At 39.6% G+C, this 27,211-nt stretch overlaps 1 protein-coding gene across 6 annotated transcripts in view; it reads left to right on the top strand.

Annotated features, from left to right (window-relative positions):
* Positions 1-27,211, top strand: part of Ssbp2 (single stranded DNA binding protein 2) — a 276,405-nt gene that overhangs the window by 113,583 nt on the left and 135,611 nt on the right. For all 6 annotated transcript variants that reach the window (XM_052160011.1, XM_052160012.1, XM_052160014.1 and 3 more), the window contains exon 4: positions 15,508-15,592. In XM_052160011.1, coding sequence (XP_052015971.1) covers positions 15,508-15,592 — 85 coding nt within the window. The remainder of the gene's footprint in view (positions 1-15,507; positions 15,593-27,211) is intronic.

Here is a 27,211-nt window from a genome sequence, read left to right as displayed (position 1 = left end):
TTGGACAGTCTGCTTTGCATACATTTGTGACTGCCATTTTGAAGTTCCTGTCTTGTGCTAAAGCTACTTTGTATTTTTAACGGATACTGTAGTAAGGTTCTTGTGGGAGCAAACATGGCCTTGTTTTTTACAATAGTGTCTAGGCAGCGATGATTGAGATAGTTCTTCTATGTGTTGATACCTGATCTTGTCTTTGCTTCCTATATGTTCCTTTACTTGGTTTCTGTTGCTTTAGGAAAGTGTGGTGACTGTAGACTCCCTGGTACAGAGTGCTTCCACAGTCAGTGAGTGTCATGGATGAGAAGAGCTGGGCTGATAGAAAGGACTTAGAAGGGCTGGGAAAGAGCTAAGGGGTCGTCTCCATACTACGAGGCAGGTCCAGAGGTTGGGTTGGGAGCAAGGGCTACTGCAGTGGGGCAAAGCCTATATCTGGAGTGACAAAGATATAAGTGCTGGGGGCAGGGCACCCTGTGTCTCTACCAAGTTTTGGAGTCTCGAGTAAATGAAATTGAGGCTTGTAGAGGGGCCCTGCACACAATAATCCAGATAAGATTTTAAATACTTCAAGACAAAAAGTAATTAAAAATTTGTTTTTTTCAACTCATGAAGGATTTAATATAGAGTGTCTGGCTTTGATGTCCTTTTTTTTTTCTTCAATATTTTTGACATTTTATTTTCTATATTCTTTGTTTACATTTCAAATGATTTCCCCTTTCCCAGATCCCCCATCCCCATATGTCCCATAAACCTTCTTCTCTCCATCCCTTCTCCAATCACCTCCCTCCTTTTTCTCTGTCCTTATATTCCCTTTCCATGTTAGATCAATCCTTTCCAGGATCAGGACCCTCTCCATACTTCTTCATGGGAGTCATTTGTTATGCAATTTGTACCTTGGGCATTCAGAGCTTCTGGGCTAATTAATATCCACTTATCAGAGATTGCATTCCATGTGTATTCTTTTGTGATTGGGTTACCTCGCTTAGGATGATATTTTCCAGATCAAACCATTTGCCTAAAAATTTTGTGAATTCATTGTTTCTAATTGCTGAGTAGTATTCCATTGTATAAATATACCACATTTTCTGTATCCATTCCTCCTTTGAGGGGCATCTGTGTTCTTTCCAGCTTCTGGCTATTATAAATAAGGCTGCTATGAACATAATGGAGCATGTGTCTTTATTGCATGCCGGGGAATCCTTTGGGAATATGCCCAGGAGAAGTATAGCAGGGTCCTCTGGAAGTCTCATGTCCAGTTTTCTGAGGAACCTCCAAACTGATTTCCACAGTGGTTGTACCATCTTACAGGCCCACCAGCAGTGGAGGAGTGTTCCTCTTTCTCCACATCCTTGCCAATGCCTGCTGTCTCCTGAGTTTTTGACCTTAGCCATTCTGACTGGTGTAAGGTGAAATCTCAGGGTTGTTTTGATCTGCATTTCCCTAATGACTAATGATGTTGAGCACTTCTTAAGGTGCCTCTCGGCCCTCCGAATTTCTTCAGGTGAAAATTCTTTGTTAAGATCTGTATCCCATTTTTTAATAGGGTTATTTGGTTCCCTGGGGTCTAACTTCTTGAGTTCTTTGTATATATTGGATATTAGCCCTCTATCAGATGTGGGGGTGGTGAATATCCTTTCCCAATTTGATGGTTGCCGTTTTGTCCTTTTAACAGTGTCCTTTGCCTTACAAAAACTTTGTAATTTTATGAGGTCCCGTTTGTCAATTCTTGATCTTAAAGCATAAGCTATTGGTGATCTGTTCAGGAACTTTTCCCCTGTGCCCATGTCCTCAAGGGTCTTCCCCAGTTTCTTTTCTATTAGTTTCAGTGTGTCTGGTTTTACATGGAGGTCCTTGATCCACTTGGAGTGAAGTTTAGTACATGGAGATAAGAATGGATCAATTCGCATTCTTCTGCATGCTGACCTCCAATTGATCCAGCACCATTTGTTGAAAAGGCTATCTTTTTTCCACTGGATGTTTTTGGCTCCTTTGTCGAAAATCAAGTGACCATAGGTGTGTGGATTCATTTCTGGATCTTCAATTCTATTCCATTGGTCCACTTGTCTGTCACTGTGCCAATACCATGCCGTTTTTAACACTATTGCTCTGTAGTATTGCTTGAAGTCAGGGATACTGATTCCCCCAGAATTTCTTTTGTTGTTGAGAATAGTTTTAGCTATCCTGGGTTTCTTGTTATTCTAGATAAATTTGAGAATTGCTTTTTCTAACTCTGTGAAGAACTGAGTTGGGATTTTGATGGGGATTGCATTGAATCTGTAGATCGCTTTTGGCAAGATGGCCATTTTAACTATATTAATCCTACCAATCCACGAGCATGGCAGATTTTTCCATTTTCTAAGGTCTTCTTCGATTTCCTTCTTCAGAGACCTGAAGTTCTTGTCATATAGGTCTTTCACTTGTTTGGTTAGAGTCACACCAAGATACTTTATATTGTTTGTGGCTATTTTGAAGGGTGTCGTTTCCCTAACTTCTTTCTCAGCCTGCTTATCCTTTGAGTATAGGAAGGCAACTGATTTGCTTGAGTTGATTTTATAGCCAGCCACCTTGCTGAAGTTGTTTATCAGCTGTTGGAGTTCTCTGGTCGAGGTTTTCAGGTCACTTAAGTAGACTATCATGTCATCTGCAAATAGTGATAATTTGACTTCTTCCTTTCCAATTTGTATCCCCTTGACCTCCTTATGTTGTCTAATTGCTCGAGCTAGAACTTCAAGTACTATATTGAAAAGATATGGAGAGAGAGGACAGCCTTGTCTAGTCCCTGATTTTAGTGGGATTGCTTCAAGTTTCTCTCCATTTAGTTTGGTGTTGGCTATCGGGTTTGCTGTATATTGCTTTAATGATGTTTAGGTACGGGCCTTGAATTCCTGTTCGTTCCAATACTTTTAGCATGAAAGGATGCTGGATTTTGTCAAATGCTTTTTCTGCATCTAATGAGATGATCATATGTTTTTTTTTTTTTTGAGTTTGCTTATGTAGTGGATAGCATTGATGGATTTCCTTATATTGAACCATCCCTGCATCCCTGGGATGAAGCCTACTTGATCATGGTGGATGATCGTTTTGATATGTTCTTGGATTCGGTTGGCAAGAATTTTATTAAGTATTTTTGCATCAATATTCATAAGAGAAATTGGCCTGAAGTTCTCCTTCTTTGTTGGATCTTTGTGTGGTTTTGGTATCAGCGTAATTGTGGCTTCATAGAACGAGTTGGGTAGAGTTCCTTCTGTTTCTATTTTGTGGAATAGTTTGAAGAGTATTGGTGTTAGGTCTTCTATGAAGGTCTGATAGAACTCTGCACTGAAGCCATCTGGTCCCGTGCTTTTTTTTGGTTGGGAGACTTTCTATGACCCTTTTTATTTCTTCAGGTGTTATGGGACTGTTTAGTTGATCTCTTTGATCCTGATTTAGTTTTGGTGTCGGATATCTGTCTAGGAAACTGTCCATTTCCTCCAGATTCTCTAGTTGTGTTGAGTATAGGCTTTTGTAGTAGGATCTAATGATTTTTTGAATTTCCTCAGTTTCTGTTGTTATATCTCCCTTTTCATTTCTAAGTTTGTTAATCTGGATACTGTCTCTGTGCCCTTCAGTTAGTCTGGCTAAGGGTTTATCTATCTTGTTGATTTTCTCAAAGAACCAGCTCCTGGTTTTGTTGATTCTTTATATGGTTCTCTTTGTTTCTACTTGATTGATTTTTGGCCCTGAGTTTGATGATTTCCTGCCTTCTACTCCTTCTGGGTGAAATAGCTTCTTTTTGTTCCAGGACTTTCAGGTATGTCATTAAGCTGGTAGTGTATGCTCTCTCCATTTTCTTTTTGGAGGCACTCAGGGCTATGAGTTTTCCTCTTAGCACTGCTTTCATTGTGTCCCATAGATTTGGGTATGTTGTGTCTTCATTTTCATTGTGTTCTAAAAAGTCTTTAATTTCTTTCTTTATTTCTTCCTTGACCAAGGTATCATTGAGTAGCATATTGTTCAGTTTCCACGTGTATGTGGGTTTTCTGTTGTTTCTGTTGCTATTGAAGACCACTTTTACTCCATAGTGATCTGATAGGAGGCATGGGATTAGTTTGATCTTTTTATATTTGTTGAGGTCTGTCTTATGACCAATTATATGGTCGATTTTGGAGAAGGTACCATGAGGTGCTGAGAAAAAGGTATATTCTTTTGCCTTAGGATAGAATATTCTATATATATATATCTGTTAAATCTAATTGGTCCAAAGCTTCAATTAGTTTCATTGTGTCCCTGTTTAGTTTCTGTTTTCCTGATCGGTCCATTGAGGAAAGTGCAGTGTTGAAGTCACCCACAATTATTGTGTTAGGTGCAATGTGTGCTTTGAGCTTTAATAAAGTTTCTTTTACGAAAGAGGGTGCCCTTGCATTTGGAGCATATATGTTCAGGATTGAGAGTTCTTCTTGTTGTATTTTTCCTTTGACCAGCAAGAAGTGTCCCTCAGAGTCTCTTTTCATGACTTTGAAAGTCATGGGTTGAAAGTCAATTTTATCTGATATTAAAATGGCTATTCCAGCTTGTTTCCTGAGACCATTTGCTTGTAAAATTGTCTTCCAGCCTTTTACTCTAAGGTAGTGTTTGTCTTTGACCCTGAGGTGTGTTTTCTGTAAGCAGCAAAATGTAAGGTCCTGTTTACGTATCCAGTCGGTTAGTCTTTTATTGGGGCATTGTCCATTGATGTTAAGAGATATTAAGGAATAGTGATTGTTACTTCCTGTCATTTTTGACGTTAATTTCTTAAATTTGATTGGTTAACTTCTTTTGGGTTTGATGAAAGGTTACTATCTTCCTTTTTCCAGGGAGAAGTTTCCCTCCTTGTATTGGTGTTTTCCTCCTATTGTCCTTTGTAGGGCTGGGTTTGTGGATAGATATTGGGTAAACTTGGTTTTGTCATGGAATATCTTAGTTTCTCCATCTATGGTGATTGAGAGTTTTGCTGGATATAGTAGTTTTGGCTGGCATTTGTGTTCTCTTAGAGTCTGTATGAGATCTGCCCAGGATCTTCTAGCCTTCATAGTCTCAGGTGAAAAGTCTGCTGTGATTCTGATAGGTCTTCCTTTATATGTTACTTGGCCTTTTTCTCTTACTGCCTTTGTTATTCTTTCTTTGTTTAGTACATTTGGTGTTTTGATTATTATGTGACGGGAAGTATTTCTGTTCTGGTCCAGTCTGTTTGGAGTTCTGTAGGCTTCTTGTATATTCATGGGCATCTCTCTCTTTAGGTTAGGGAAGTTTTCTTCCATAATTTTATTGAAGATATTTGCTGGCCCTTTAAGTTGTAAATCTTCACTCTCATCTATGCCTATAATCCTTAGGTTTGGTCTTCTCATTGTGTTCTGGATTTCCTGGATATTTTGGGTTACAAGCTTTTTGCATTTTGCGTTTTCTTTAACTGTTGAGTCCATGGTTTCTCTGGTATCTTCAGCATCTGAGATTCTTTCTTCTATCTCTTGTATTCTGTTGTTGATATTTGCATTTATGTCCCCTGCACTTCCTGGAGACCGAGTGCTGTGGCCCAGGCTGTTCAGATCCTGAAGCAGACACTTTAAGGCTCCCACTGGGGCCTTCTGGATTCACCAGGGCACACTGACTTCTCCCCTCTGGCCGCCCGGAAGCCCCTCTTGGCTCTTGCAGTACCTGGAGATGTGGTGTTGCCGCCCAGGCTGATCTGGATCCGGAAGCGGAGAGATCTGAGGGCTCCTGCCAGAGGCCTCAGGACTGGAACCTCGGCTTTGATGTCCTTATTTTCTAAATTACAAGACTAGAAAAGTCAAGACGTTTGTGAACTAGTCATGAGTCAGTCAGTGCCAGACATGGGATGAAACCGTTTTCCTTGGTGCTTTCTGATTGTTAAGTAGTCACTTGTTACCAAAATTAGGGTTGCAGTCAGAGTGCTATATGGCCTAGATTACTGACATGATCGGCCTTATAAAAAAGATGAAGTTTTGAAATACCTTTACCACCTCTATTTATTAGAACTCAACAAACACAGCTATAAAGCAGGTGATGCCTTTTAACAATATGCATAGTCTAGTGCTGAACTTTCCCCTTTTTGGTTTTTAATTTTATTTTTTAAATGTCATTATATCTTAGATTATTTTAGACTTAACTATGAAATATATTTTCTAAAATAAATGAATGCATTTTCTAAAATAAAACATCCTATTTTAAGGGTTTTTTTAAAATATGTTTTCTCCCTTTTTTTCCTGGCCTCTCTTAGCTGGATAATCTTTGACTCCACGGAGTAGACAGTCTGAATGCAAGTCTCCTGGTTTGCTTCTCTGTTGCTGACCAAAAGCAGCAGTGAGGAGAGGAAAGGCTTATTGGCCGTAAACATTAGGTTACCATCAGTCCCTAGCAGAAGGGTGCGAGTAGCTGGGACCATGGAGGAGCACTGCTCCCTCGCTTGCTCCCTCATATTTGCTCAGTATAGCATGGAAAGAATCGATACTTACGTGAGATGCTACAAGATGGCTTAGAACAAAGCTAGCTATGCTTAAAAAAATCTGTGTGGCAGACAAATGTTTTTAGGTGATGCATTTTTTTAACCTTTATAGAGAAGACCATGTCCCTAAAGTAACATCTATAGCCTTATTTTTATATTTTATTATCTGCAAATCTGTTCTTGTAAACTTTTGATGGCCCATTAAATTTGTTAGCAACAAAACAGAAGTAAAACAATGTTATTGGCTTCTGGTCCCTGGAGCTGACCCCGTGGCACAGTCCTCCATACTCAAATCCCTCCCTAGTCTCTCCTAAGTTCACAGGTGAGACCACCACTTTTTGCTCCAATAACTGGCCAAAAAGGAGATCACAAGGCACAGGAACCTTGGAGCAACTGGGTACAAGGTTCATCCAGTTTCTGTCAGCAACCCAAAGCTAACCCACAGCTTTCTACAGGCAAATCCTGTCTAAACAGAACTAGTCTCCCAGGAGTGCTGACACACCTAAGATCACAAGCTCGTAGGAAGGATAGGCTCGAGTCTGAGGCAGCAAGACCAACTAACACCAGAGATAACCAAATGTTGAGAGGCAAGCGCAAGAACCTAAGCAACAGAAACCAAGGCTACTTGGCATTATCAGAACCCAGTTCTCCCACTATAGCAAGTCCTGGATACCCCAGCACACTGGAAAAGCAAGATTTGATTTGATGATGACAGAGGACTTTAAGAAGGACATAAAGAAATATAGGAGAACACAGGGAAACACGTAGAAGCCCTTAAAGAGAAAACACAAAAACCCCTTAAAGAATTACAGGAAAGCACAACCAAACAGGTGAAAAAATTGAACAGAATCTAAAAGTAGAAATAGAAACAATAAAGAAAGGGAAATAACCCTAGAGATAGACAACCTAGGAAAGAGATCAGGAGCCATGAATGCAAGCATCATCAACAGAATACAAGCGATAGAAGAGAATCTCAGGTGCAGAAGATACCATAGAAAGCATTAACACAACAGTCAAAGAAAATGCAAAATGCACAAAGCTCCTAACCCAAAACATCTAGGAAGTCCAGGACACAATGAGAAGGCCAAACCTAAGGATAATAGGTATAGAAGAGAGCGACAATTCCCAACTTAAAGGGCCAGTAAATATCTTCAACAAAATTATAGAAGAAAACTAACTTCCCTAACCTAAAGAAGGAGATTCCGTTGAACATACAAGAAGCCTACAGAACTCCAAATAGACTGGACCAGAACAGATATTTGTCTCTTGACATAATAGTCAAAACACCAAATGCACAAAACAAAGAAAGAATATTGAAAGCAGTAAGGGAAAAAGGCCAAGTAACTTATAAAGGCAGACCTATCTGAATTACAGCAGACTTCTCACCAGAGACTCTAAAAGTCAGAAGATCCTGGGCAGAGGCCAGACTCTTAAGAGAACACAAATGCCAGCCAAGCTACTATACCCAGCAAAATTCTCAAGTACCATAGATGGAGAAACCAAGGTATTCCATAAGAAAACCAAATTTACACAATATCTTTATACAAATCCAGGCCTTCAAAGGATAATAGAAGGAAAACTCCAAAAGGAGGGAAACTGCACCCTAGAAAAATCAAGAAAGTAATCTTCTTTCAACAACCCAAAAGAAGATACCCACGCAAACATAGTTCCACCTCTAATAACAAAAATAACAGGAAGCAACAGTCCCTTTTTCTTATTATCTTTTAACATCAATGGACACAATTCCCTAATAAAAAGACATAGAGTAACTGGATATGTAAACAGGACCCAGCATTTTGCCTGCATACAGGAAATTCATCTGTGTGACATAGACAGATACTACCTCAGTGTAAAAGGCTGTAAAAAAAAATCTTTCAAGTAAATGGTCCTAAGAAACAAAGCTGGAGTAGCCATTCTAATATTGAATAAAATCAACTTTCAACCAAAAGTTATCAAAAAAGATAAGGAAGGACACTTCATACTGGTCAAAGGAAAAAATCTACCAAGATGAACTCTCAATTCTGAACATCTATGCTCCAAATACAAGGGCACCTACATTCATAAAAGAAACTTTGTTAAATCTAAAAGCACACATCACAACTCACACAATAATAGTGAGACTCTCCAATACCCTACTCTCACCAGTGGACAGATTATGGAAACAGAAACTAACTAGTGATACCACAGTGAAACTAAAAGAAGTTATGAACCAAATATGGTTAACAGACATCTACAGAACAATTCATCCTAAAACAAAAGAATATACCTTCTTCTCACCACCTCATGGTACCTTCTCCAAAACTGACCATATAATCGGTGACAAAACAGGCCTCAACAGACACAAGAAGATTGAAATAATCCCATGCCCCCCTATCAGATCATTATGGATTAAGGCTGGTCTTCAATAGCAAAAAAAAAACAACAACAGAAACCCCACATACACATAGAAGCTGAACAATGCTCTACTCAGTGATACCTTGGTCAAGGGAGAAATAAGGAAAGAAATCAAAGACTTTAAGAACTTAATGAAAATGAACACACAACATACCCAAACTTATGGGACACAATGAAAGCCGGGCTAAAAGGAAAACTTATATCTTTGAGTACCTCCAAAAAGAAGCTAGAGAGAGCGTACACTAGTAGCTTGACAGCACACTTGAAAAGCTCTAGAATAAAAAGAAGCAAACATACCCAAGAGGAGTAGAAGAAAGGAAATAATCAAACTCGGGGCTGAAATTAACTAAGTAGAAACAAAATGAGAACCCAGATGTTCCTCAATGGAGGAATGGATACAGAAAATGTGGTATATTTACACAATGGAATACTACTCAACAATTAAAAACGGTGAATTCATGAAATTTTTAGGCAAATGGTTGGAATTGGAAAATATTATCCTAAGTGAGGTAACCCAATCACAAAAGAATACACATGGAATGCAATCACTGATAAGTGGATATTAATTAGTCCAGAAGCTCTGAATACTCAAGACACATTTAGCATATCAAATGATTCCCATGAAGAAGGAAGGAGAGGGCCCTGGTCCTGGAAAGGCTTGATTCAGCATTGTAGGGGAGTACTAGGACAGAGAAATGGGAGGGGTGATTGGGGAATGGGTGGAGAGAAGAGGGCTTATGGAACATATGGGGAGGGGGGAACCAGGAAAGGGGAAAGCATTTGGAATGTAAACAGAATATAGAAAAAAAAGAATCAACAAAATCAGGAGCTGGGTCTTTCTTTGAGAACATCAACAAGATAGGTTTTAAACCCTTAGGCAGTCTAACCAGAGGTCACAGAGACAGTATCCATATTAACAAAATCTGAAATGAAAAGGGAGACATAACAACAGAAACTGAGGAAATGGAAAAAATCAGATTCTACTACAAAAGCCTATGCTCAACAAAACTGGAAAATCTGGATGAAATGGACAATTTTCTAGACAGATACCAAATACCAGAGTTAAATCAGGAGCAGATAAATCATCTAAAAAGTCCCATAACCCCTTAAGAAATAGCAGCAATCATTAAAAGCCTTTCAACCAAAAAAAAAAAAAGTCCAGGACCAGGTGGGTTTAATACAGAGTTCTATCAGACCTTCAAAGAAGACCTAATACCAATGTTTTTTCCACAAAATAGAAACAGAAGGAACACTACCCAACTCTTTCCCTGAAGCCACAATTACTCTGATTCCTAAACCACACAATGACCCAACAAAGAAAGAGAACTTCAGATCAATTTCCCTTATAAATATTGATGCAATAATATGCAAAGTTCTCACAAACGGAATTGAAGAACACATCATAATGGTCATCCATCATGATCAAGTAGGTTTCATCCCAGGGATGCAGGGATGGTTCAATATATGGAAATGTATCAGCATAATCCACTATATAAACAAACTCAAAGAAAAAAGCCCCACATGATTATCTCATTAGATTCTGAGAAAGCATTTTATCAAATGCAATGCTCCTCCATTGTAAAAGTCCTGGAAAGATCAGGAATTCAAGGCCCATAACTAAACATAGTAAAAGCAATAGATAGCAAACCAGTAGCCAACATCAAACTTAATCGAAAGAAACTTGAAGCAATCTCACTGAAATCAGGGACTAGACAAGGCTGCCCTCTCTCTCCATACCTATTCTTTCCTTAGGTAGGAAAGAGAAAAGGCAAAGTACTGGAAGTCCTAGCCAGATCACAGATAACAAATTAGGTCAAAGGGATACATATTGGGAAGGAAGAAGTCAAAATATTAATGTTTGCAGATGATATGATAGTATGCTTACATGACCCCAAAAATTCCACCAGAGAATTCCTACACCTGATAAACAACTTTAGTAAAGTGGTTTGATATAAATTAACTCAAACAAATCAGTAGCCTTTCTATACTCAAAGGATAACCAGCCTGAGAATGAAATTAGGAAAAGAACATACTTCACAGTAGTCACAAATAATATAAAACTCCTTAGTGTGACTCTTAACAAGTTAAAGATCTATATGACAGGAACTTCAAATCTCTGAGGAATGAAATTGAAGAAGATATCAGAAGATCAAAAGATCTCCCATTCTCATGGATTGGCAGGATTAATATAGTAAAAATGGCCATCTTTCTGAAAGCGATCTACAGATTCAATGCAATCCCCATCAAAATTCTAACTCAATTCTTCATAGAGGTAGAAAAAGGCAATTTGCAAATTCATTTAGAATAACAAAAAACCTAGGATTGGGGAAACTATTCTCAACAATTAAAAAACTTCTGGGAGAATCACCATTCCTTACCTAAAGCTGTATTATAGAGAAATAATGATAAAAACTGCATTGTATTGGTACTGAGACAGGCAGGAAGATCAATGGAATAGAATTGAAGACCCAGAAATGAACCAACTCATCTATTGTCACTAGATCTTTGACAAAGGAGCTAAAACCATCCAGTGAAAAAAAAATACAGCATTTTCAACAAATGGTGGTGGTTCAGCTTTTGGCCAGCATGTAGAATTCAAATCGATCCATTCCCACCTCCTTGTACAAAGCTCAAGTCCAAGTGAATCAAGGACCCCCATATAAAACCAGATACACTGAAACTAATAGAAAAGAAAGTAGGGAAGAGTCTGGAACACATGGGCATAGGAGAAAATTTTCTGAACAGAACACCAATGGCTTATACTGTAAGATCAAGAATTGACAAATGTAATCTCATAAAATTACAAAGCTTCTGTATGGCAAAGTACACTGTCAATAAGACAATGGCAAACAACTGATTGGGAATCCTATATCTGATAGAGTGCTAATATCCAATATATACAAAGAACTGAACAAGTTAGACTCCAGAGACCCAAATAACCCTATTAAAAATGGCGTATACAAAGAATTCTTAACTGAGGAATATGGAATGACTGAGAAGCACCTAATGAATTGTTCAACATCCTTAGTCATCAGGGAAATGCAAATCAAAACAACCCTGAGATTCCACCTCACACCAGTCAGAATGGCTAAGATCAAAAACTTAGGTGACAGCAGATGCTGGTGAGGATGTGGAGAAAGAGGAACACTCTTCCATTGCTGGTGGGATTGCAATCTGGTACTACCACTCTGGAAATCAGTCTGGTGGTTCCTTAGAAAATGGGACATTGTATTTCCTGAGGACCCAGCTATACCACTCCTGGGTATATACCCAAAAAAATGTTCCAACATATAACAAGGACAAATGCTCCATTATGTTCATAGTATCGTTATTTATAATAGTCAGAAGCTGGAAACAACCCAGATGTCCTTCAACAGGGGAATGGATACATAAAATATGGTTTATTTACCCAATGGAGTACTACTGAGCTATTAAAAATAATGACTTCATCTAATTCTTAGGCAAATTGATAGAACTATTAAATATCATCCTGAGTGAGGTAAGCAATTCACAAAAGAACACACATGGTGTGTACTCATTGGTAAGTGGATATTAGCCCCAAAGTGTGCAATACCCAAGATACAATTCACAATTCACGGACCATAGGAATCTCAAGAAGAAGGAAGACCAATGTGTCAGCACTTTAGTCCTTAGAAGGTGGAGCAAAATACTCCTGGGAGGTAGAGAGTAGGAGGGACTTGGCAGGAAGAGGGGGGGGGGCAAACAGGGCATGATCAGGCATTCGAGGAGATGGGGATGATATACAGAGGGCCAGGAATTTGAACAGAAATGTGTAGCAATGGGGGATGGGGAACTGGGGATAGCCAGTAGCAAGTGCCAGATGCCAGGAAGGAAAGAGGCTCCCAGGACCCAGTGGGGATGAAATGCCCAACAAAGGTGAGGGAGAACCTGTTGAGACCATAACCAGAGTTTAGGCAAGGCCTGTAGTTGGGGGATGGGGCCACCCAACCATCTCCAAATTTTTAGCCCAGAATTGCTCTTGTCAAAGGAAATATTCGGACAAAGAGTGGAGCAGAGACTGAAGGAAAGGCCATCCAGAGACTGCCCCACCTGGAAATCCATTGCACATGCAGACACCAAACCCAGACACTATTGTGGATGCTAAGAAATGCTTGCTGACAGGAACCTGATATAGCTGTCTCCTGAGAGGCTCTGCCAGAGCCTGACAAATACAGAGGAAGATGTTTGCAGTCAGTCATTAGATTGAGCACAGGTCTCCACTGGAGGAGTTAGAGAAGGGACTTAAGGAGCTGGAGGGGTTTGTAACTCCATAGGAAGAATAATAATATCAAACAACCAGACTGCCCAGAGTTACCACGGACTAAACCACCAAACATGGAGGGACCCATGTTCCCAGCCACATATATAGCTGAGGATGGCCTTGTCAGGTGTCAATGGGAGAAGTTCTTGGTCCTGTGCAGGTTCGATGAGCCAGTGTAGGGGAATGCCAGGGTGTGGAGGCGAGAGTTGGTGGGTTGGGGAGCATCCTCATGGAAGCACTGGAAATGAGGATGGGATAGGGGTTTCTGGAGGGGAAATCAGGAGAGGGGATAACATTTGAAATGTAAATAAGATATCCAATAAAAAAAAACTGTTACTGTTATAAGATAAATATTCATGTGTGTAAAGATTCTTAATAGTTTTTAGGACATAGTGAGAACAATAATTGTGTAATCTCGTCTTTGAAATGTAATAGTCAAGGGAGGTGTAGTGGCACATGCCTGTCATCTCCAACACTCGGAAGCCTCAAGCTGAGGTATAGGAGCTCATGGTCATCATAGCTTCCATAGGGCTGAGCACAGTCTAGGTTAGAACTTCATGTTAAATACAGAGAAGCAAATAAACAAAAAATAAAAGGTACACAATGACTTTTGGTAGACATCTTAGGATACTTGTAGGAAATGAAGCTTTGGGAGTCCGGACTTTCTTAGCCTCCCCTCATGGCTCTGCGTATCTTGTCCTGTGACACTGCTTCTCAGGGCTTTCTACTTCCTTAGGATGCTGACAGCATGAAACATAGCATACCCCATGTGTCTGCACAGCTCCACGTGGGAGTCTAGGGGACCCTCGGTGTCTGTGACTCTTCCTTTAGCTTACCCCATGTGTCTGCACAGCTCCACGTGGGAGTCTAGGGGACCCTCGGTGTCTGTGACTCTTTCTTTAGCTTACCCCATGTGTCTGCACAGCTCCACGTGGGAGTCTAGGGGACCCTCGGTGTCTGTGACTCTTCCTTTAGCTTACCCCATGTGTCTGCACAGCTCCACGTGGGAGACTAGGGGACCCTCGGTGTCTGTGACTCTTTCTTTAGCTTACCCCATGTGTCTGCACAGCTCCACGTGGGAGTCTAGGGGACCCTGGGTGTCTATGACTCTTTCTTTAGCTTACTCCATGTGTCTGCACAGCTCCACGTGGGAGACTAGGGGACCCTCGGTGTCTGTGACTCTTCCTTTGGCTGGCTGGGCTCTGTGGAAGTCACATCCAGCTTTCATTTTTGTCAAAACATTGAATTCAACTGTCTTTTGTCCTTGTTATTTTCTTTGTATTTCTCTCTTACTATAGGATTTTAATAAGAAGAAAAGTAGTTTTTTTTTCTCTACCTAGTGGAAAAAGAACAATATATAAGACACTGAAAGGTGACTCTGTTCAGTTGTTTGTGGTTATCTTCTTGAAGGCAGTCCTACTGAATTGATGGTGCTCTTTGTTACCGGGCCTACTGTGTTTCTTTCTTGTTGAGGAGAGAAAGAACCAGAAAGACTAAATGAGGTGTCAAAGGTCAAAGATTACTGTGGTGTAATGTAGATTACAGATTAACACGTAATGTATCCTTACATGGTAGAGTGTCTGGCCTGCCCTGAGAGCTGTGTTCTGACTACTTGAGGTAGTGTGTACCTTTCACGTGGTAGACTTGGAACGGTGGAATAAGATAACGCGATGGACTTTGCTCACAAGCGGCCTGCGAACACTGGCCTGCTGTGAGGTTACTCCATGCTCGTGCTCGGAGATAACTTGATAGCTGGAAAGATGGCCACAGTATTTGTTTTAAAAGAATAATTTTTGAATTATTGCAAGAATGAATTAGGATGACTAGTTTCAAAAATATTAACCTATTTTGGTAATTGAAGAAGGAAAAATGGAGATTAAAAAAAAACAATCTCCTTTGAGTAGTGGGATAGATGATAAGATTGCCTTTCGAAAAAGGAAGAAAATTTTTATTATTAGTTATGGAAGGACATCATTTTTACTTCTAATTTTCATGGGAAAGTTGACTGAAGCGTTAGTTCAGCTAATTGTCAGTCATGTGAACAGCCAATTGTAAAAACAAAGGTTTCCAACAACTTATTAATCAGGGCTTGGTCCTCAGGACCAGACAAAGCCATATTGTTTTAAAATCGCCTTTTCATTTTAGGAGAATGCTTAACAGTTTAGAAAAATGTTTAGGTAAAATATAGTTTTGGCATTAAGGAAACTGCCTGACTTAAACTCTTTCAGAGAAATAATGCCTGTTCTTTAGAAGAAAGGGTTTGCATAAAGAGTTATGTGCCTAATGTTTGTTGAACTGTGATTTTTTTGTCCTGTCATATTAATAATTTTCTTAATATTCCATAATTACTTTTCAGTGTATTTTGGGATCTCTACTGTGCAGCTCCAGAGAGACGGGAAACCTGTGAACACTCGAGCGAAGCGAAAGCCTTCCATGATTATGTAAGAGAACATATGCATGGGGACAAATTGTCATTGTCAGGGTTGTTTTCTAACTGCCGCACTCAATAAACATATCCGGCCATTTAACTTTTTTTTCAGTAGTACTTAAGAGCTATACCTGTATACCTTAAAAAATGGGTGGCTCATAATTAAAATGGCGGTAGAAGGGATGTTTGATGTTTGCTAAACCTTACTGTATAGAGTGGAAATAAGTCCCATCATGAAAGGTACTCCTTAGGCATATGTGACTTGAAAAATCTCAGAGTCATGGACTCAGATGTATGCAGTTTTGTAATCACAGTCTGTCTGAATTCACTTTCTTTTTTTTGGAGGAGGGGTGGGAGGAATTCTGGAGATCATCCCCAGGGCCTCACACATGGTTGACAAATACTCTACTACTGAATTGTATTCTTAACACTTGAAATTTCAAATGTATATAAATGATACAGTATTTCCTTATATTAAAAAAATCATCCTAAGCGCCATGTAAATAATATACTCTTGCACAGAAGTTAAAAAAACACTGAATTAAAGATAAAGAATACTTTTACCTCTTCTACAGAATTCAGTTCCTCAAATAAAATTTATTTGAATTACAGAAAATATTAAAGAAGGGACCTAAAATTCTAAGCAAAATAAAAACTGATTTATTTAAAAAGATTCTTAAAGGCAGTAGACTCCCCTTTGCTTAAGTATGTCTTACAAAATACAATTTTCACTTTAGAAATTAGGTTATATTGAGGTAAATTTTTTTTAGGAAAAAGTTGCATGTAAGATGATCCTGTGAGGGGTCTCCTTGTATAGATGACAAGAGAAGAAATTTCGATTGAATCTGGGATGAAGGAATTCTGCCTTCCTCTTTGTAATGCCTAGTGACATGACCGTAATCAGAGGGATTCATGTCTTGGTGGTAGCAGGAAGCATCATTTTGCAGAAAGGTCTTTAAAAACGCAACTAGGTCTCAAATGTAAAACAGATTTTGTTCTTCTAATGGGAAACATCAGTTTAAAACCAAGAGACTTGTCTAGAAAACTCATAAGCCCTAACGTAGTGGCAGGAATTATGCAGAGGTGAGAAGTTAGGTTCCTTTGTACGTGGCGGGCCTGTGCCCTGATGGATGGCCTGCTGTGATCACTTTATTGATACTAGTTGTCTTCATCAGCTCCTGGGCCAAGGAGAACACAGAGGCAAAGGGAGAGACAGGCAAGTATTTAGGACTCCAAGCACAGTTACCAGAGCAGCGTTGCTTTGTTCTTTTACGTGTGTGCAACGAGAAAGGAAAACAGCATCTCAACCATGGGGATTCTGGGCAGAGTTGTATCCTTCACCTCTCCTGTCTTTGCAAGAAGAGATGTGTAGAGACTGCTGCTACCATTAAGTTATAAGCATGCCTACTAAGTTTTCAAATTGGAAAGCACTAGAGAGAGCTCCATCATTATACAAGTTTTAATATCTTCATGTGCAGCTTAAGAAACTAATTGGGGCCAGAGAGATTGCTCACTCACTGAGAGGAATTGCTGCTCTCCCAGAGGCTAGCCCCTTGGTGTGGTTCCTAGCACCTTCTTTTTAAAATCAATTAACTGGGCAGTGGTGGCGCACACCTTTAATCCCGGCACTTGGGAGGCAGAGGCAGGCGGATTTCTGAGCTCAAGGCCAGCCTAGTCTATAGAGTGAGTTCCACAACAGCCAGGGCCACACAGAGAAACCCTGTCTTGAAACAACAACAACAGAATCTCACAGCTGCTTCAGGGTATGTGATACCCCCTGACACCTACAAACACATGGCATGCATACATGCATACACATGCACACACAAATAAATCTTTAAAACAAGAAGCTAATTCAATAGTGTGGCAAGAGCCACCCTGCTGTTCACATTGAGACTTTACAGGGAACACTGAACTCATTCAGAAACTGATTTTACCAACATAGAGAAAGCAAGCACCTCCCCCCTCACAGCTGCTTCCAGTCCATCATTCACAGGGGCTTCCTGGGAGTCCCTGCTACAGTTGCCGTGTGTGTAGAAACACGTTTATTTTCTGTAACTCCCTTAGAGAACATTCATGAATATTTCCTGATTCTTGAGTAGCACAGTTTCTGAACTAGATCTATATAGTTTATGTCAGATGCATGCAAGGGATTTGAAAGATGTGGAAGAAGAGAGGGGAGATGGGAACAGAGCGACCTCCAATATTCCATGTTTAGAGCCTGTTGAGCAATCATTCCCGTCTGATGGCTGATGTTTCCTGATGGTTTGCATGGTGGTTCCCAAGGAAACATTCTGAATTACATTTTTTTCAATGGCTAAATTCTTTAGACTAAACAAATTTGTTAATGAGTTTACAATAAACTTATATTTTTAAATTGTCAGGTAATTAAAAACTGCCTCATTTTTATTAGCTTTTAGCTACATGATTCAAATGAAATGACTCTATTTTCAAAAAATGAAATGATAAAAGCTTAAGAAGGTGAATGATGAGTATAACCCCCTAACTAAAATGTTAATTATCTTTTTATGTTTGGGTCATGTATCACTTTGGGTTTTGTTTATATAATTTCTATGATTTACATATCTGTAGTGACTATTGACTTTATATTCAGGAGAGTTCTTTAAAGTTATTTTCCCTTTTTGGTAAGTTTTCACTTCTCTTATTAGGGGTCTTGGTCATCCTCATGGATTCCTGGGAGTTTCCATTGTCTTAGATTTCTAGCTCATCTCAGACATGCATGCAGTCAGCGAGGAATGCTAGTTGATTTGAGTATATGCCATGATTGACATATCCTATAATCTACAAACTATAGTGTTCTCTGTATATTGGAATGGTAATATAAATTGTGTGATGTTAATGCTATGCCTTGGGTCTCTTGATATTCAAATGGTTGTTGAAGTAAGATGTTACATTCAAACTGTATCAATGCCTGAATGGATTTTAATATGCCTTAGCTTTATTTTATTTTTATTTATTTTAGAAAGCAATCTTATATTATAGTGAGGATAGACTCAAATATTTATAGGAAAAGAAATGGAGCCAAATGAGCTTTGCTTTTTTCTTCAAGTTTTGGAACTTGGAATAATAGGTAGAGATAATATCTTAGTGTATTAGCATTCTTTCTTCCTTATAACTGTCTTATGAAGCATATATTAAAGTGTCAGTAAGTAAATAGCAGAATCAAAATGTAAATTATGAACAGATTCATAGCCGAAGCATATCATTAGCTTTTAGAATATATTCCTTAGGAACATAAGCACACTTAAAAACTAAAAATATATATCGTGTTCAATTTGTTTTTGTTTTTTTGTTTTTTGTTTTTTGTTTTTTTTTTTTTTTGAGACAGGGTTTCTCTGTATAGCCTTGGCTGTTGTGGAACTCACTCTGTAGACCAGGCTGGCCTTGAACTCAGAAATCCAATTGCCTCTGCCTCCCCAGTGCTGGGATTAAAGGCCTGTGCCACCACTGCCAGGCTTGGTTTTTCTTATTTAAATCATACTCAGTGAATTGTTGAAGGATTGAACAGCCGCCCATTATGCCATAGGAACATTGCAACATTGTATCTTTTCTGTGTCATGCACTCACTCTCTCTCCCTCCCTCTCTTCCTCCCTCCTGCTCTCCCTCCTTCTCTCCCTTCCTCCTTTCCTTCCTTTAATCTTTTTTGTATATTTTATTTTATTTTATTTTATTTTTTGCCAACTTGTCTTCTTGGAAGAGGGAACTTTAGTTGAGACAGTGCCTCCATCAGATTGGCATGTAGGCATATCTGTGCAGTGTTTATTTTGATTCTTTTAATTAATGATTGAAGGTAGCCCACTTCTTGGTGCCCCCTGGGCAGGTGCCGTAAGGAAGCAGGTAGAGTAAGCTTTATTCTTCCATGGCCTTTGCTTTAATTCTTGTCTCTAGGTTCCTGTTTTAAGTTCCTGCCCTGGGTTCCTTAAATGGGTAGTAATGAGGGATATATAAACCAAATAAACCGCATCTTTCCCCAAGTTGTGTTTAGTTGTGGTCTTTATCACAGCAAGAGAGAGTACACCAGAACACTTCCCATACATTATTAGTTTCCTCTGCTTAGTGCCCTCTTCCCTTCATTATTATTATAAATGTGGCCATGTCACAGTTGGCTTACCTATATACCATTACCTATAAGCTTAGGTCTTTCTTTTCCATTTCCCTTTTATACATTTTCCTCCCATGGGGCTAGTGTGATGGCTCAGTGGGTAGATGTGATTACAGTGCAAGCCTGGTGACCTAGGTTCAATCCTTGCAATGCAAGGAAGATGGAAAGAGAGAGTCAGTCCTGCACCACTGGCCTGCAGCACCCACGTGTGTTCTGCAGCATGAGTGCCCCTGTCATGCATGCATGTGCATGTGTGGGCTCTCTCATACATGCTCTCTCTCTCACACGATGATGATGATGATAGTAATAGATTAAAAATTCTTTCCTATAGGGTCTACATACTTTTTCTTTATGCCTGAGGTTTAAATATCATTCCCCACAGAGAAATGTTTAGGTTATCAAAAACAGCAGGAGGGCAGCAGATTATTGGAATTCCAGTAGGATTTTATGTTTGAAATATAGATAGAGCTTACCTTTCTACAATTCTACATTTGTAGTTATGTATTTATTTAGTTGTAGGGAAAGTGGAGTGGGTGGGGTGTTATAAGTTCTTGGGTCAGTAGGGCGAGAGGTCAAATATTGGAATTGAAATCGAGGTGAGCTTGCGGCCGATGTGTGGCCAGGTCCTGTAGATGCTGTGTCCCTTGTTCAGACCTCATTGCAGTGAGCACCTGATCAGCCTTGCACTGAGTGGTTGTTCACCAGATTGCTCATTTCCTGGGAAACTTGAGAGGGACGCTAGGCTTCTGTGTCCTTCAAGAATGTTCTGGTTTGTTTGGTTGGCGTCCAAGAGCAGGTGATGCTTAGTAGCTTTTGTGCCCTTTTATACTAAAACCCCGGTGCTGGGGCAGCACGTAGCTTGTCCTGTGTAAAGATGAGCACCTAGATGGATTGTCTATTGCCCTTGTCGTCACTTTCAGAGTAAAAGTGATTGCAAACCTTCTTAGATGCCTGCATGCTTGGGTCCCATTTCCCCCATACTCTTTAAATGGATTTCTGCTCAAGGATGTTTTCTTTTCAAAATCAAGTTTTATTAGCTAGTCATCAACCTTTTACAGATTCCAGTGGGTCACAGTAAACTTTTCCTTTTACCAAACAAAATAGAGGCGTTGGATGTAACTCATTGACATACCATTTGCCTAATATCCACAGGTACATTTCTTGTCTCCAGCATATTTCCTCACCCCTCTCTCCCCACAACCTCCAGTGGAGAGAGGTGAGCATCCCTAGTCCTTCATTCAGGTCAGTTCAAGTTCTGCCCCTTGGTCAAGACTCTCCATTGATCACTACTATGGCCGAGAACTGTGAGCCTAGCTTTCAGAAAAAAACACGATTTGTTGAGTGTTTGAACCACTAAAGAGGGATGGATGTGTTCACATTCTTTTATACTCTCTCTCTCTTTTTTAAGAGTGTTAAAGTAATAACATGTTTTTCCTTTTATGTACAAAGTGGTAAAATATTTATAATGTTAAATAGGTTTATTCTCAAGTTCTGACTGCCTATAAATGATATGGCAACATTAAGCTCTTGTATTAGGAAAAATATTTATTTTTTGAATATAATCATTATATATTTTGTAAAATAAATACCATAGTATAGTAGAAGCAATAAGTAAAATTTAGAAAGGTTAGCTAGCATAAACATACATACATACATATATATGTGTGTGTGTATATATATGATTTTTATATATATATATATATATATATATATATATATATATATATATATATATATATATATATATAATCTCAGGACTCAGATTATAAAACGAAATCTCAATAATGAATAGTTATTATAATTTTCTAGTCTTCTAGGCTTTTTGAAAATCTCCCTCCTTCCCCCCTCCCTCCCTACACACACACACACACACACACACACACACACACACACACACACACACATCACTTTAGAAAAATTGTTAGTAGAAACCTCAATGGTTGTCATGTTGATCATGGCCAATCTTTTTGTATCAATCACGTGATTTTTACCATTTTTAAAGATGCAAGTAGTGAAGGCTCTCATTCTACTTGCTCTCCATAGTGTTAGGGATCAAAAGATCCCTAACAAAAATTCTCCAAGGTAATTTTAATTATTCCCTTACAATTACTAGAATGTTGGGACTGATGCTGTCAGGAAGAGTCTCCTACTTCTGCCTTGGCCTCTGGCTCTGTGCTCTCTCAGCTTGGGATCATCCCTTTTGGAGTCCGGGAGCATTTTGTGATATACTCAGTCTGAAGGCTATAGGTCCTGGCTAATGGATCCCACTGTCCAACTTCAGATCAGAATAATTGCTGGCCGTTCACATTCCAGGCAGACCCTACTCTCCCCAAGACTCTGAATGGGACTTTCTATGGATTATTTAGTCTCTGAGTGCATAGGCATTATTGGTGTACTGAAGGCTTGATATCTATTTCCTTTAGCCACAGGTATTCTCATTGAATCAAAAGGTCCTCAAGCACAGGTTAAGAGTTTCATTTGCATCTCAGCTTTATTGAGATCTGACCCAGACTTTAGACAAATGCTCGCGCTTTCTTTCTCTGCCTCTCTGTCTCTCTCTCTGTCTCTCTGTCTTTCTGTCTGGGTTTCTCTGTGTAGTCCTGGCTGTCCTGGAACTTGCTGTTATAGGTCAGGCTGGCCTCAAACTCACAGAAATCCTCCTGCCTCTGCCCCAAGAATGCTGAGATTAAACTCACACATCACCATATTGGGTACAATGGATGTTTAATTAGGAAAAGATTGGCAATCATGGAGAAGGATGAAGTGTGTTTTGTTTTGGAATGGTCATGAAATTTAGTGAACAAAAGGCAGATTTTACAAGATTGATATATATTTTTTGACAGTTATGTAAAATTATGCCATTTCTGTGGATGTGCTTTTAGGGAGGCAGCATTCAAGTAATTCTACCATTTTTAATGAACAATAAATAATTTTATTTCCAAAACTCTCATAATTCTAAAATTATTGATTTGTTTCTTTTTTCGTTTTTGTCTTTTAGGTATGTATTTTTTTATTTATACTCCAGATATTATTTTGTCTCCTACCCTCTGACTGTTCCACATCCCATACCACCCCATGCCCGTCCGCCCCCCCTCCCCACTCTCCATGAGGATGTCCCCACTGCCCACCCTGGGGCCTCCAGTCTCTCGAAGATTGGGTACATCATCTCTGACTGTCCACAGACCCGGAATTCCTCTTCAGTATATGTATTGAGGGCTTCATATCAGCTGGTGTATGCTGCCTTTGTGGCCCAGTGTTTGAGAGATCTTGGGATCCAGGTTAATTGAGACTGCTGATCCTCCTACAAGGTGGCCCTCCTCCTCAGCTTATTTCAGCCTTTCCCTAATTCAACCACAGGGGTCAGCTGGTTCTGTCTATCGGTTGGGTAAAAATATCTGCATCTGACTCTTTGAGCTGCTTGTTGGGTCTTTCAGTGGGCAGTCATGATAGGTCCCTTTTGTGAGCACTTCATAGCCTCCTTAGTAGTGTCAGGCCTTGGGACCTCCCCTTGAGCTGGACCCACTTTAGGTCTGCCACGGACCTTCTTTTCCTCAGGCTCCTCTCCATTTCCATCCCTGCAGTTCTTTCAGACAGGAACAATTATGGGTCAGAGTTGTGCCCCCTCCTTCATTTGATGCCCTGTATTCCTGCTGGAGGTGGGCTCTATAAGTTCCCTCTTCCTATTTTCGGGAATTTCATCTAAGGTCCCCCCCTTTGAGACCTGAGCGTCTCTTACCTCACAGGTCTGTGCTACCTTCTGGAGGGTCCCCTCAATCTCCTGTCTCCTGATGTTGCCTATTTCCAGTTTTCTTCTGGCCCTCAGGGCTTCAGTCCTTTTCCCTCACCCAATACCAGATCATGCCCCCCTCCTTCCCCATCTACTTTCCCTCCCAGGTCCCTCCCTACCACCCCACTTGTGATTGCTTTCTTCTCCCTCCCAAGTGGGTCTGAGGTGTCCTCACTTGGGCCCTTCAGCTCGTTGAGCTTTTTGAGTTCTGTGGGCTGTATCTTGGGTATTCTGTACTTTTTTTGTGACTAATATCCACTTTTTAGTGAGTGCATTCCATACATGTCCTTTTGGGTCTGAGATACCTCACTCAGGATGATATTTTCTAGTTATATCCATTTGCCTACAAAACTCATGATGTCCTCGTTCTTAATAGCTGAGTAGTATTCAGTTGTGTAAATGAACCATATTTTCTGTATCCATTCTTCTGTTATGGGACATCTGGGTTGTTTTCAGGTTCTGGCTATCACACATAAGGCTGCTAAGAACATAGTGGAACACGTGCCCCTGTTCCATGGTGAGGCATCTTTTGGGTATATTCCCAAGAGTGGTATAGCTGGGTCTTCAGGTAGATCTATTTCCAATTTTCTGAGGAACCCTCACAGTGGTTATACCCATTTGCAATCCCACTAGCAATGGAGAAGTGTTCCTCTTTCTCCACATCCTTGCTAATATATGTTGTTACCTGAGGTTTTGATCTTAGCCATTCTGATTGGTGTAAAGTGGAATCTCAGTGTCATTTTGATTTGGTCTAACTGGCTGTCTGTATGTAGAAAAATGAAAATAGACCCATATTTGTCACTTTGCACAAAACTCAAGTCCAGATGGATCAAGGACCTCAACATAAAACCAGACACACAGAATCTAATAGAAGAGAAAGTGGGGAAGAGCCTTGAACTCATGGCACAGGGGAAAATTTCCTAAGCAGAACTTCAATGGTTCATGCTCTAAGATCAAGAATTGATAAATGGGACCTCATGAAATTGGAAAGCTTCTGTAAGGCAAAGGACATAGTAAGACAGATCAGCAACCTACAGATTAGGAAAAAAGTCTTCACTAACCCCACATCCAATAGAAGGTGGGTATCCAAAGTATATAAAGAACTCAAAAGGCTAACTACCAAAAACCAAACAACCCAATCAAAAATTTGGATATTGAACTAAACTGAGAATTCACAACAGAGGAATCTCAAAGGGCTGAGAAGCACCTAAAGAAATGTTCAAAGTCATTAGTGATCAGAGAAATGCAAATCAAAATGACCCTGAGAAGATTGATATTTTTAAGCAACTTTCATATGTTGATAGAGTCAATAGCAGTTGTAAAAAATATTAACATATCTCATATACCACTTCAAAAATTTGCCCTCATGATAACATCTTACAAAATACTAATACAGTAATCATACTGGAATGCCAACTTTGATGTAGTCTACTTTTTGATTGGGATTTCCCTGCTTTTACAAGCATTCCAATATGTGTGTTTAGCTGATGTGACTTTTATTATAGGTTATATTTGCAAATCTACTTACCAGTCAAGATACAGAGCAAGTATGCAAGTACACCTCCTCCTGTGTCTTGTTTTTAATTTTATATCTATATCTGCCATTTTAATCTGTTGTTCTTTTCTCTTAGTTTTTCTTTTCCTTTTTTATTAATTAATTTATTTACTCAGTTTATATCTCAATCTGCACTAGAGATGCATAATGATTAGCTTTTCCAAATTAAGGATTTATCTATTAATAAAATAATGAGTTATTATATTAGTAAAGAATGCTTTTAAGCTTAGTTTTCTGGTGTTTTTTTTGTTTTATTTTATTTTTTTCATTTCTGCCCAGTGGTAGTTTGCAGTGTGAGTGCTTAATTTTCTTGTTCTCAAGTATTCAGATGGGGTGCAGTGCCCTTCATTTTCGTGTTAAGTACATGATTGTTTTTATTCTCTGTTGTTCAGAATATTTAGTCAAAATAACTATGGAATTTGTTAGGGCAGCATTTTTAAAAGAAAAATGTCTTTCCTGGATGTTCTAATATTTATTCATTTTGCTATTTTGTTGCTATAGTAAAAGAAAATATGGAAAACAACTTGTAAGGAATTTAGTATTTTTTTTCCTTTAGGTAGTTTGTATTTCAAAACTTTAATTACCAAATTATTTCTGGCTTGTATCTTTTCTTGTTTTTATAATGTGTGCAGCTGTTCCTTATAGTTCTTTCTGGTAATTCTGCACTATTTAGCACAATGTTAGAATCATTATGTGAATTTTCCTTTGTAACTAAAATATGAACAAAATAGAACACATAGTTAATGTTATGGGCCTTAAGTGCCTAAGGTACATATTTTTATCTACAGGAATATCTGAGAGGTAGTGCTGTAACTGATTCATCTAGCATTTACTTTATACATCTCGCGTTATTAATATTCAAGTTTTGCTATCTCAATATTTTAAATTTTGTTTTTTTTTCATTAATTAAAAGTATATCTATTGATGTTGCAGTACTGTTGTAGGTACTAAGAAGATATCATGGGCTGCGGTTGTTTCCATGGAAACAACCGCAGCCCATGATTCCTTTGATTGGGAGACAAATCAACAGGTGGGCACAGCAGATCCTGCTCTTGGCGATAAGTGGACATAGTACTGTGGGAACATTTGGAGGTGTAGTTTTAAACTGAGTCTGCAAGGGAAAGGAAAGCTGTCCAGAGGAGCTTAGCAGTTGAGAATTGTCAAATTTTATAACTATAGAACACTGGGAGCCATGTCCTCTCTGCGTTTCCCTACTCTCTGTAATGCCCAGGAAGAGGTGACCACTCAGTGCACATGTAGAGATTACTGCAGAAAGGTTATAGGTGTCCTGCTTGATTTCAGAAGGAAGCTTCTAGAATGAGCTGGCTAGTTGCAGACTTGACATAGAAAGGCACATATCTCTGCCACACCCCACCCCAGGTACAACCCCCCTCTCCTTTCCTCATAAAAGAGCAGGGCACCTAGGCCTATCAACTAGGTACAGCAGAAAAGCATACACGAGTACCACGAGCATATTATTATACCAAAGCTGGACACGGCAACAGGAGGAAGCAAAAGGTCCCAAAGGCAGGCAAAGGAGTCAGAGACAGTCCTGCTCGCACTGCTCGGAGTCCGACAGGAACACCGATACAGCTACACAGTCATAAGATACATGCAGAGGACCTAGGTCAGGTCCATACAGGCTCCCTGATCTCTCTCTGTGATGCCACTAGAGTCCCTGTTAGTTGATTCTGTAGGCTGTGTTCCTGTGGTGTCCTTGATCCCGATGACTTCCTAGTCCTTCCTCACTGTCCCCCACAGGACTCCCCAGGCTCCACCTAATACTTGTCTGTGGGACTCTGCATGTGTGCTTATCAACTGCTGGATGACATCTCTCTGTCTCTCCAATGCTGGGCTCCAGTTCCAGCACATGCTACAGGCATGACAAACCAGGTTGGGATTGTGTTTTAGTCCCCCGACTTGAGGCCTTGCCTGGTCGTAGAGGACGGCCATGTTCCCATTATTAGGAGTCTTTGCTAGTGTCAGCCTCTGTGACTTCATGGAGTTTCCATTGCTCTAGGTTTCTACCTCACCCCCCAAATGTCCCTCAGTTCCACTTGATTCCCTCAGTATTCTCTCCCTCCATCCCCAATCACCTGATCACTCCTCTAGTCTATTTCCCTTTTCTAAGGAGACCCTTAAGTGCCCCTTAAGTCTCCCTTGTTA

This window comes from Apodemus sylvaticus, chromosome 16 (genome assembly GCF_947179515.1).
Source record: "Apodemus sylvaticus chromosome 16, mApoSyl1.1, whole genome shotgun sequence".
NCBI classification, from domain to species: domain Eukaryota; kingdom Metazoa; phylum Chordata; class Mammalia; order Rodentia; family Muridae; genus Apodemus; species Apodemus sylvaticus.
Note: the sequence above shows the minus strand (reverse complement) of the source record. Positions and strands in the feature narration are given on the sequence as shown.